At 34.4% G+C, this 12,004-nt stretch overlaps 2 protein-coding genes across 2 annotated transcripts; one reads left to right on the top strand and one right to left on the bottom strand.

The window, feature by feature from the left end:
* Positions 1 to 3,121: 3,121 nt before the first annotated feature.
* Positions 3,122 to 5,805, top strand: LOC147395700 (stem-specific protein TSJT1-like). The gene is made up of 4 exons (XM_086449831.1): positions 3,122 to 3,416; positions 4,719 to 4,959; positions 5,186 to 5,306; positions 5,417 to 5,805. The coding sequence occupies exons 1-4, from the start codon at positions 3,217 to 3,219 to the stop codon at positions 5,602 to 5,604; spliced, it is 750 nt and encodes a 249-aa protein (XP_086305957.1). The 5' UTR covers positions 3,122 to 3,216; the 3' UTR covers positions 5,605 to 5,805.
* A 1,267-nt stretch (positions 5,806 to 7,072) lies between these two features.
* Positions 7,073 to 11,313, bottom strand: DMC1 (DNA repair (Rad51) family protein). Its single transcript, XM_086449223.1, has 14 exons — positions 11,232 to 11,313; positions 11,037 to 11,119; positions 10,361 to 10,452; positions 10,208 to 10,279; positions 10,066 to 10,104; positions 9,721 to 9,778; positions 9,559 to 9,604; positions 9,401 to 9,446; positions 8,619 to 8,680; positions 8,354 to 8,420; positions 7,917 to 8,009; positions 7,629 to 7,697; positions 7,466 to 7,544; positions 7,073 to 7,278 (listed from the first exon to the last, which is right to left on the bottom strand). The coding sequence occupies exons 1-14, from the start codon at positions 11,243 to 11,245 to the stop codon at positions 7,073 to 7,075; spliced, it is 1,026 nt and encodes a 341-aa protein (XP_086305349.1). The 5' UTR covers positions 11,246 to 11,313.
* Between the last annotated feature and the right edge of the window lie 691 nt (positions 11,314 to 12,004).

The raw sequence follows: 12,004 nt of genomic DNA, 5'->3' as shown, positions 1-12,004 counted from the left end.
TGCACATTTTCAACCTTATTTCTTCTATTTTAATAAAAGAATTGTGTGGAATCCCCTTTCTAAGATTCCATTCTAGTTCATTTGTCCAAATCTTGAAATCTCAAGGATTAGAGCCCTTTCCTTTTACAGAATTCCGTTCTTTCAAGTTTTATCCGAGTCCCATATTCTCGGTGAACTACCAAGCGACTACTCACATACGGTTGGAAGAAATGTTCTCAGTGAATTATTCTACTCTTTAGTGACATGTGGCGTTACTTCATAGGTCGAAGAATTTATCCCTTCACACACTCTAATAAGGGATGGAGAGAATAAAACTCTTTCTTCTCTCCTTCACTCTATCTCTCAAAACATTATTATATGATATTTTCTATACAAAAAATTATCTTCTTTTAATATTGTTTTATAGATTAGATTTTGTTGACTTATGAAGAATTTCTTTTGAAAAAATATATATATATATGGTCCCAATTGTATAAACATAAAATCCTACGATTGGGATTTATCCTTTGGGATAATTTTTTTTTGGGATATGGGTTATCAGATACATATATATCCCAACTATATTGTGTATTTGCTTTGTTAGTATCATGTGTTTTTTTCCATGAGTCATTCATTATGAGTTACTCGAACCCGACCATTATTTTTAAATGTGTCTACTTTAATGGGTCTTGTTAAGATGTGCCCTAAGGACACACGTTAAAGTGCAATAAATACACTTTGGAAATTGAATTTTATATTTAAAAAATACCCTTTAAAAGATTAATTTTTTTTACCAAAATACCCTTAGATTTCAATTTCCAAAGTGTATTATTGCACTTTAACGTGTGCTCTTAGGCTTCACTAGGGCTGGCAACGGGTCGAGTGTGGGTCAGGTAAGACTTCTATCGACTCCATATCCAAATTGAAACATACACACCCATATCCGATTTCTTATCTGAATTTTAGGACAATACTCAAAGCCAAAATTTTACCCAAGTTTTAAGTGGATAATCAAACCCGATTTTTTAAGTGAATCTTGGGTCACCCAAACTTTTACCTCGTCTGATTTTTTATTTTATTATATACTTTAATATAAAAAAAATTATATAATTAAAAATTAATTATTTACATGTATTTATATATAAAATATAAAATTATACTTTTGTTGTCTGGTGATAAGATATGACATACATTCAAATCTAACCCTACAAAACTTTTGGGTAAATGGGTATTGGGTAATATTACCCAAATTCTTATTTTGATAGAAAAACCTTGTCCATATCCAATTTATTCGGGTAGGATGAATCGAGTGGACGGGTATCCTAGACTTTACGTTAACAAAACCCTACTTTAATTAGTTGGTGAGTCATAAGTAATAGTTGGGGTGTCAATAGAAATTCATTTTTTATTTATTTATATTTTTTCAAAATTAGGGAGGCAGATATGTCACGTGGCATAACACGGTAGAGGCGTTTGGAATTACACGGTCGAAATTCTAAATCGGTGGACGTAACCATAATGTTTAGTGGGAATCACTGGAGGGCCCACCTTACGAGTAAAGCAGCCTTAAAATCTATATTACGTGGCATTTTGTAGTGGGTCCACATCTCCAAATAGAAAGTCGGTCCACATAAAAAATTTCTTTTTTTGTAAGACTATCAATATCTTCCACGTGTCAAATAACTATTCTAGCTCTTCTACCTACCCATTACGTAGTTGGGATTCTTTTGAAAAGGCATCTTGGTACAACTGCACAAGCAACTGAGTTGTCGGCCCCACCTTCTCTTATTTAATTTAATATAATCTCAGTAACAGCATCAATGCTGTCTGTTGATAAGCTTTGGACACTTTGTCGTCTTTAGTTTAGCTCAAAATTAAATTATAAAATATTAAAGTACTGAAATGCCCTCATCTTAATCCAAATTTTTACGTCTGCCCACAAGTCAAGATGTATTATTAAATAGAACAGACCTTATTAGATATAAGCATTTGAGGGTATTTTTGTATTTCTAAATGACTTATTTATAATATAATATTATAAAAGGTGACATGTGCAAATTCATGTATTTCTAAATGACTTATTTATAATTTAAAATATTAACTAAAAGATGATTTTGAAAATTACATAATAAAAAAAATATTTTTATAATTTTGAAAATTAACCAACGTGAAAATGCAAGAACGTGGGATTACAATTTTATTTGTTCTTAACAAAATGATTCTAATTATATTATGACTAAATTTTAAAATGACGATATTTTTGTAATCCAAATTTTGGTGTTATAATCATTTTTACTTTGACTTTTCTCATTGTAATAATAAAGATTATAAAGAAAATAAGATATAAAATTAGATTATTTATTTGAAAATGTTAAAATAATTATAAAAAATATTAGTCATGAATTAATCATAATTTTTGCAACACGAGCTTATTGAAGACAAAAAAAAAAAAGAAAGAGCCATATATAAGACATACTTTTCAATTATATTAAATTATGAATTATGATTCAAAATTAGAAAATCTATTAAAAATTTTTAAGCTATTTATTTAAATTAATTAAAAAAAATTAATCATTTATAAGACATACTTTTTGAAGTGCATTTGCACATTATTTCATATTATAAAAAAACAATAAACAATCAAAATGTCAATAAATAGGATAATTCAGATTTTTGATCAACTCAATGTGGGGGCCTCCAAAGCATGATTTTTAAACTCGTCCGAGACAGAGATGAATCGTCCGAGTTAACTCGGTATCGGAGTTAAACGAGATCAACTCGTAAAGTCATTTTTTCATCAATATTTATGAGTCACAGTTCAATTTATTAATTTATCTCACAGGACGTCTCAAATATATCAGAAAATTCGTCCGAAATGATTTGATATTGGAGCTGAATGAGATGAGATGAGATGAGACGAGACGAGACGAGACGAGACGAAATACCAGTTTAAAAACCATACTACAAACACGAAACTCTTTATCTTTTGGTAAAGTAGGACCTGGTACACGTGCATCTTTCTGCCCAGTGGTACTCATGTGAATCCACATGTAATTCTATACAAAATAGAGGGGTAATTTTGGAATCTCATATCTCACTTTCAGAGATCAAGAATCGATTTTACCATAATCCACGCATCCTCTCTCTCTTATATATGACTTCTTATTTTTCACAGACGAAGTAATCTTGCATTGTTCGAAAGTGGAAGTTTTAGAATTTCTGATCTAAGAGGGAAAAATGCTTGCTGTGTTCGAAAAATCCGTGGCGAAGAGCCCAGAAGGCCTAAAGAGCCCACATTCAGAATCGATTTCTTCAGTGAAAGATGGGTTTTTGCTCCAACATTTCTCCTCTGTTAATACTGGTTCTGTATCCATTAATCTCGGTTTTGCAGGTTTCATGGCGTACTCTACAGATAAACAGAACCCTCTCCTTCCAAGGTACAATAAAACCCAGATCTGCAATTTCAATCTTTTTTGCATTTTATTTCTTTAAATTTGTGTATCTGGTATTAGATCATTAGTGGGTATGTTTTTTTTTTATTTTTTTATTTTTTATCTGTGATTTAGATTCTTTAAAGATCACAAACACAACCAAGATTTGAGATCCAGATTTAAACTTTGTTTGATTCTTTTTGGGGTTAAAGAAAGTTACAATCTCACATAGGATTTGCCTACGGCATCCTCATTTACAATGGAACGCAGCTGAGTTGGGAACTCAGAAGGAGACAAAGTTGAACTTTGAAAGGATCTAAACCACGAAGCCAAAAAATCTGCAGCCTTGTTTGTTTCTCTATAGATGAACAAGAATCTGACCTCTTAAAATGACCTTGATATCTTCTTGATAGAGTTGATCATGGTCCTTGCATACCAAGGCATAACAGCTTGACCTGAGATAAATTGGACAGCAAGCTTAGAATCAGAGTCGACACACAACTTGTTAACTTGTAAGGAGATAGTCAACTTCAGCCCTTCTTTAATAGCCCGAAGCTCGTGCATTAGAACATTGTCTCCCATAATGCAGTTGGCTTTCTACTTGTTTTCTTTGAATATTTAATTTGATGGTGTTTGGGGTTGGGAATTTGGATTGTATGATCAAGAAAATGAAATATGAGAAAATATTGTTTAGATCTAATTATTATTTTCTTTGATCAATGTTCTTTTAAACCAATCTTTCTTATGTAATGTTTTGGTTGGTTTATTGATTTCTACTCAAATGGTTTGTGGGTTTGATTTAATTCTTTTTCTTCACAGATCTAATTAATCTCTTGTTTGATTGATGTTCATCATAATCATAATGGTTGGCTTCTAAAGCTATTATCAAACTCAAGGCATTCTGTCAATTGTCATCAAATCTTTCCTTAACTCATCCCATTTCTGATCACTTTAGATTTACAAATGGACTGAAAAAATTCTATATTCTTTAACCATTGATGGAAACTATGTAATAAAAGAATTTATTTTTTGGGTAAAATATTTGGTGGGTCTTTTAAGATTTTACCAGATCTAAAACATTAAAGGGTCTATTTGGATCACCATTTTCACCCTCAAAATTGATTTTCTTTGCTGAAAAATCTCCATTAAATTAATAATATTGGAGGAGAAAAGGATATCCAAATAGGTCCTATTCTTATTCCATTTACCTTCAGTTTTGGTTAGATCTAATTGGTTCATTATTCGAAACTTTATTTGGTTGATGATGATTAATTTTGTTTTATGGAATCCAAACTTTTTCTTTGCAAGATTATTTGCTGTTGTGGACGAAATTTTCTGCTTGTTTCAAGGGCACATTGAAAACGTTGCTCAACTGAAACAACAATATGGATTGAACAAGACTGCCAATGAAGTCAACATCATTATAGAAGCTTACCGCACTCTGAGAGACAGAGGGCCTTATCCAGCGGACCAGGTTGTGAGAGATATGCACGGAAAATTCACGTTTATTCTCTATGACAGCTCTTCAAAAGCCACTTTCATTGCCTCTGTGAGTAAACCCTTGAACGAATACTTTTGTTCTTCATTTCACAATTTCATTCTACATTTATATGAACCACTTGTTGTATAATGAATTTCTATTGATTCTCGGATTGGATTACTAGAACCCTAAGTTTATAATAGAGAACGATCTAATATAATCGTATTCTATTCTAATTCATCCTATATTCAACATTGGGGTTAAGTTTACTCTGTTTTTTTTTTTTTTAACTAAGGATACTGATGGGAGTGTTCCCTTCTTCTGGGGAACTGATTCTGAAGACCATCTCGTTGTCTCAGACAATGCAGAAATTGTTAAGAAGGGTTGTGGGACATCTTTTGCACCATTTCCAAAAGGTATAACTTTATGAGAAACTAGTAAATCTGTTCTACATTGTTCAATTGCGAATCTAAAGAGTCTTCGTGTTGTCGTTCATTCTATCGTGATCTATTGTTTTCTCATTCAGGGTGCTTCCTCACGACCTCTGGTGGCTTGCGGAGTTCTGAGCACCCTCTGAATGAGTTGAAGGCAATGCCAAGGGTTGACAGTTCAGGCCAGGTGTGTGGTGTGACTTTCAAAGTTGATGCAGAATCCAAGAAGGAAGCTAGCATGCCTAGAGTTGGGAGTGCCGCAAACTGGTCATCAGACTACTGATTTTAACTCTTCATCCAACCTCATAAGAGAAGGCCTTTGTTGCTATTTTTCCTTAAATATTTATCTATCTTTTTTGCGTAATTCAATCTGGATGACACTCTTCTTTAAAGGACAACAGATTTTGTGGTTAGAATATGTTTCGAACTTCAATTTCCAATGTAGTACCACAGCATGGATTGCTGATCTCTTTTTTTCTCTCAACTTCCCAAGTTGCTTGCAGTTCCAATTTTTTTTTTTTTTTTTTGGCATTTAGTGTCAAAATGAACTTCCTTCTCTAGACTTCGTAGCCCTATGTGGAATAAATAATTCTTAGTCTAAACCGTGTTACATTTAGCTTGTGTTCCAGAGATCTGCATGTTTGATATATTCAAGTACTTGGAATATTACTTGGTTGTTGATCTTTAGGTGTGCTTTTTTTTTTTTTTTATATATTCATTTTCTAATTGTTTAGAAGAGATACGAGCTCTGAGGTTCATAAACTTTGGTGTGGATCATTTTTAACGCGAGATATCTCCTAGTTGGGACTCATTAGCTTGTGTTCCCTCCTTTGCATTTGCACCTAGTTTGTTGGACTTTATTTATGGTTAGACTAGAAGTGGTGGGCATTATATTTTCGTTTGTAAAGTGTAGGATTTGGTTCAAATGTTGGGCTTCCTTGCTCTAGACTAGTTAGATAAAAATCACTTGTTAGTTTGAGGGAAATCCATCTTTTGCAGAAGTTGAAGTTGAGCTAGACAGTTCACACAAGGACTACATATTGAGTTATGCAGGAACCAACTCCGTAACCATCTGTAGTCAAATAGATCTTCAAGATTTATACCAGTTCAGGTCTGATTGGCCAGACCAAACTGACTAACCCTACCACCAAACATTGGCTGTGCCCGAAGCATTAGTTATGCAGACAATCTAATCGGGTAACAGAAAGCCCAGCCCCTCCCCCTCCCTCGTGCAGGCGTGCATAAGTAAAGCTATAATTATTGTGCAGAAATATCTGATTCAGTTAAATGCTTCTGTACTAGTACGACTTGTGCATTCGTGGAAAAATTACAATTTTTTTTTCTCTCCAAAGGGAAATAAAACCCTGAACAAATGGGAGCACCATTCACAGCTACTAAAACATTAAACCGCTAAAACAGTAGAGATAGAAGAGAACAAAAAAGGGGAGATTTACCTGTAATTCATCTACCCTAACTGGATTTACAGAAAAAAGAAAGAAAATCCTAGCTTCAGTCCTTTGCGTCAGCAATGCCTCCTGGTGTTATCTGAAATATGTGTTTTTTGGTCAAGAGAAACTCATTTAGGATCAAAATTCCTAAGCTACATTGGAAATATTTCATTCATGAAACCTTTTGAAAACGACCAGGTGGTAATCCAATAAGGTCACCAGGCCCCCACCACTACTGGCATACGTCCCCCTTTGGTTTACCACCTGGTCATGATGGAGGGGTTCTGATTGAGGTATGCTTATTTATTTATTTAAATGATGAATGATGCTGTTTGAGGATATAGCTTCAGCCTCGGGGAGATTTGGGGCATCAAACACCTTGCAGACACGTTGTTCACCTTTGCCTTTTCTAAACATCAACCTAACTGTTGCTGCATGGGCCAATACGTGTCCTCCTGCTGGTTTCTTTGGATCTGATATGAACATACCTCCACCAGGATCCGCGATAACTGCATCCATACACGTACAGAGTCGTAATGGGTTAACTGTAAATTCTATATGTTAATCTTGGTTAGATTGGTGTACGACTACAAACAGATCTTCTTAAGCATGAGGATCAACTTCCAAGTTCCAACTTGAACTGCCCACATTTTTTTTCATTTAAGAAGATTGTTCAGGGTGGCGAATGTTAGTTACCTTGGTTGGTCATGTAGACTGCAATGTTGAACTCCTCAGCTATCTTTGTTAGACGAGAGAGCATCTGCGCCAGCTTTTGCTGCAAATTTGTGTGCGAGTCAGCAAATAGACAAGACATGTCATGAATTTCATAAAATTCAGAAAAATATATTGATGAACTAACTTGGCGCTCTGCAAGTTCGCCTCGTCCAGTGAAATCCACTCGAAAGAGGGCGATGACTGAATCAACAATCTGCAGATGCAAAGATACATGTCACTCAACAGGGTTAGGAAAACTAATTTTAGGTTTTCCGTCAAACAGTTGAGATGGGAAATTACGCCTAGCGGTTCCCAAGAAAGTTTATCCCTTAGGACTGACCCTGGAAAGAAGTACTGATCTCAAGGAAATCTTTATTTATTTTTAAATGTTAGATGGAGGCCTCTTACGAAAATAATACAAGTAGTGACTCACCAGTAGTCTGAAAGGTTCTTCAGACATTTTGGCAGCCAGTCCAAGGAGCAGGTTGTACTGGTGCTCGTAAGTGTAAGCACGAGCATAGATGATCTTTAAGCATTCACAAACAATAAACGTCGTTAATGGTTTTACATCCATATTACGTACATCTTTGTGGTGTGTGTGCGAAGATTTGTGACTTTAAATTCTTAGGAGTTCGAACACGATGAGTGGATCATGATCAATTGTTTTTTTGCAATCTCATCAAATGAATAGTTGTAAAACAAAGTCATTATCATTATATAGTTGATCCTACAGACAATGTGATTATATCGTACAATGGGATTCTCAACTAAGATATCTAAGGAAGCCCAGTAATTGAATAGTTCCGATCCCTTAAATGTATTTCTTAATATAAAGAATATAGAAAACAGGAAAAGTGCTGTCTTCCTTACATTGTCCAGGACAGCACCTGCGTCCATGCCAAACCTCTCAGCAATTGGCACAATGCGATCTGGTCGACTGTAAGTTGCATGGTTAAAGACTTCCAAAGCATATAATAATAGTAAAAAAACACAATCTTTGTGGACCGCATCCGAAAATGGAGTTCAATTTTAAATTTTGACCGAGTAATTTTTAGTTTTTCAGCTCAGCATGCGCCGCGCCAATGAGAGCTGCCCGGATAAAAAATTACCAATAGATATAGAGAAAAAAGGATACAAAGTTCCTTCGGTGTCAATATAAGCCACTTTTCCATTCCCTCCGCGCATGCTAGTGGGAAGCTGCAATATGTTTTGAGAAGAAAGGTAAACTACCATCATACAATATTGGAAAAAACAATTGGAGCAGTTTATGTTTAATGTTTCACGTAGAGGTGGATCAACACTGCTCCTAATAATCTACTGTAACTAATTGGTAAATCGAGGATAATGTACTGTTAAAATGCACAAGAGTATTAGTGTCATTTCAAATCATAGAAGTTTTCATAGAGAAATTGGAATGACAAGGTGGGTGAAAGCAAGTAGAGCTAGATTTGGGACCAAGTCAATGAGAATCAGATCCGACCTGCAGCCGATCTGATAAGCATTGGATCCAGACTCTTGTTGATAGGGTTTTTATTGGATCTTAATATTAAGATCCAAACCAAATCCAATAGAAATTGGACCACTTCTAGAACAGGTCAAACTCCATTTGGGATACAAACTTTAAATAAAGTTTCATTTATGTAATTGATATATTTCTTGCATTTTATCCGATCGAGACTCTATCAGATCAAGACATGGTTGATCCATGACCGATCCAATAATCCATTGGATTGGAATCTTATTGGCATCCAAATCTCCATCTATGTTTATTGGATATGAAAGGATCTGATTATTATTATTATTATTATTACTATTAATAGTTATTTTAAAACAGATTGCAATTTTAAATATAAAATTATAAATAATTTTAAAAACAACACCATGTGAAATAAAGTACGAGTTAGGCCAGTATGGAACCTGTGTGGAGACGCATAAAGTATGCGCGAGCTGAGTTTTCCCCGATCTGACGTGTGAAAACGACAAATAATTTGAAAAAAGGTTTAAGTTATGAACAAGATCAAATTAAGAGTCATAAACAACATTTGGCGGGAAAATAAAACTTCAATGTTTCTTACCGGAATTCCCCAAAAGCTTCTGTAATCGACATAGTCTCGATCCCACCTTCAAAATACAGCCGCATTACAAAGAAATAAATCAACAAAAAAATATAAAAGATGATTCAACCCTAACAATGACAGAAAATTTTCCTCAAATTATAAAGTTGATTTAAAAATTACCGCCTAAGAGTTCATCAAGGGCCTGGCTTCCTGTTGTTATTCGAACCACCGACTTTCTCTATAGTCAAAACCACACTTTAGCTTTTGATCCTTCAGGACATGAATTTTTATAGTTATATTAATTTTGCTAAATTGCGCCTTTATTTCAGGAACAAAACTGGATTCAGAGGAGCGATGCATCGTCAAAATCATGGATGACGCATCCATCTACATAAAAGCGCGGCATGAAAAAGAAGATAAATGTTCAAATCTCATACATCGGCTCAACTCGTTTGGCTCCAGTTTCGCCTCAACGCGCATGTTAGTATTTTTCAATTTCAAAACCTACAGAGATTTTGATCTTACTCTGAGCAGGGCATCGCTTCCAGTTATGTAACCAAAATTCTGGGGGAAAATGAAAATTAGTTAAGACAGTAATGCAGATGCATACAGAACTGAAAAGAATTGCAAATTTAGCTTGTAGTTTTGGAGAGTTTTGAGCTCTAACCACTATTTTTTCGGCTGCTTCGCAGATCTTATCGACCTTCGCCTCCGATAATCCCTTTATACCAGTTAAGTTCTGCAGAAAGATCTTAATGCTTAAAAATCTGGCTAAAATTTTCACTGAAATTCCGACATCAAACTCAGAACTCTTTTTCACCTTTTTCGTGTGCATCATCAAGCCATTGCAGGTGTAGATCCCAGCATCTTGAAGTTTCTTGATATCGCCAGCATTGATTCCCTGTGCAATTACTGCAAAAGACGCAGAATGTTAGACAGAAATGCTAAAAAGAGAGAAAAATTAGTTGAAGTTATGCTGATTCGATTAAATGAAGTAAAATCTGTTGAATTTCTACGGATCCAGATCGATCGGATTAAAGTTCAAGATCTCCATCGATCGATGCAGTTTAAAGTGAAATTCTACCTCATTATCCAAAATTAATAAACAATTTAAAAATAAAAAAAAATGTGACGTCGAATGCGGTTCTCTTGTATCGTTGATTGGATCAAGACAAAGAGCTAAAGAACTTCGATTATGAAATCCAGTTGACTATCAGTAAAGAAAATAATAATAAACGATACGAAAAGAATTAGAATATTGAATTTACGATCATCAAAAAGAAAAAGAACAGTGTAATCGAGCTTCTGACTCAAATTTTATTGGAAAATAAATCGAAATCAAGTTCGATTTTCATCTTTCTTTATCGATGAAAACGAAATGAAATCCTGCTTGATGAAAACGAAGTGAAATCCAGATTCAACTAAAATTAACTGAAAATAGTAGAAATATCTACGCTCGTAAGCCAAAATTAAGCTCAATCGACATGAAAACTTACGTTTATCAATTGCTTCAAACAAATCTTCTTCATCTTCAATATCTTCTCTTTCAACGAGCTGCAACTGGCTCTGTTCTTCGGATCTGCGCTCCATCAGCAGAAACAAAATTCACAAAATAATTAAGTTTCTGTTAATCTCTAACACGCCATTATAAAATCAAAAGACAACAAGAAGAACAGCAGAGGATTACTCACTTGAGATCGATCATTTTTGTTCTAGTAGGAGAGAACGATCTTTCGTTTTTTGTGAAATTTCAAAGTTTAAAACTGAAATTGTGATCTGTTTTTGGCGCTCTTCTATTCCGCACTGGTATTTATAGACACGGAATCGATGGAGTTTATAAACTCTAGTTGAGGTCCATCCTTCCATTTTATTTATTTATTTTAGTCCGAAACCCCACCCCAAACATATGTGTTATTTGCACATTCTCCCTTATAGTTGATAAAACTCTCATAACACCCAATTTTATCGCAGTCCATTACATCTTCACCTTTCAAGTTTCAAGTGGTATCCATAAGTATAGTCGTCTTTCAAATAAACAAATTTCATTTGAAATACATTTGAACCGCCCTCTCAAAGTGATCATGGTTTTTTTGAATATTGGTCCCTAAAATTTTCTTAAATCATATTTGTTTTATGTCCATTGATCCATAAACATGTCAACCTCCCTCTCTCCCACTCTTTTTCAATCCGCAATTTCAACCTTTCTCTTGATGCACATTAAGAGATCAATGGTTGGAACACGAAGAAAAATACTCAAATTTAATCATTAAAAGTCATCCATCTTATGCGTGTAAGCTGTTTTTTTCTTTTATTGGTATCTTATGTGTGTAAGTTCATTAAGAGATCTTTTAAATATCAATAGATGGGTGACCAAAAAGAATTATGTAGGAGTGACGTTGGGATTTTTTGTTATTCTCACGTTTCTAATGTGGGGTGTACACTTAACCGTAGATATGTTTCCACA

Source organism: Akebia trifoliata, chromosome 8 (assembly GCF_017979445.1).
Source record: "Akebia trifoliata isolate Shusen 1 chromosome 8, ASM1797944v1, whole genome shotgun sequence".
In the NCBI taxonomy this organism is placed as follows: Eukaryota; Viridiplantae; Streptophyta; class Magnoliopsida; order Ranunculales; family Lardizabalaceae; genus Akebia; species Akebia trifoliata.
Note: the sequence above shows the minus strand (reverse complement) of the source record. Positions and strands in the feature narration are given on the sequence as shown.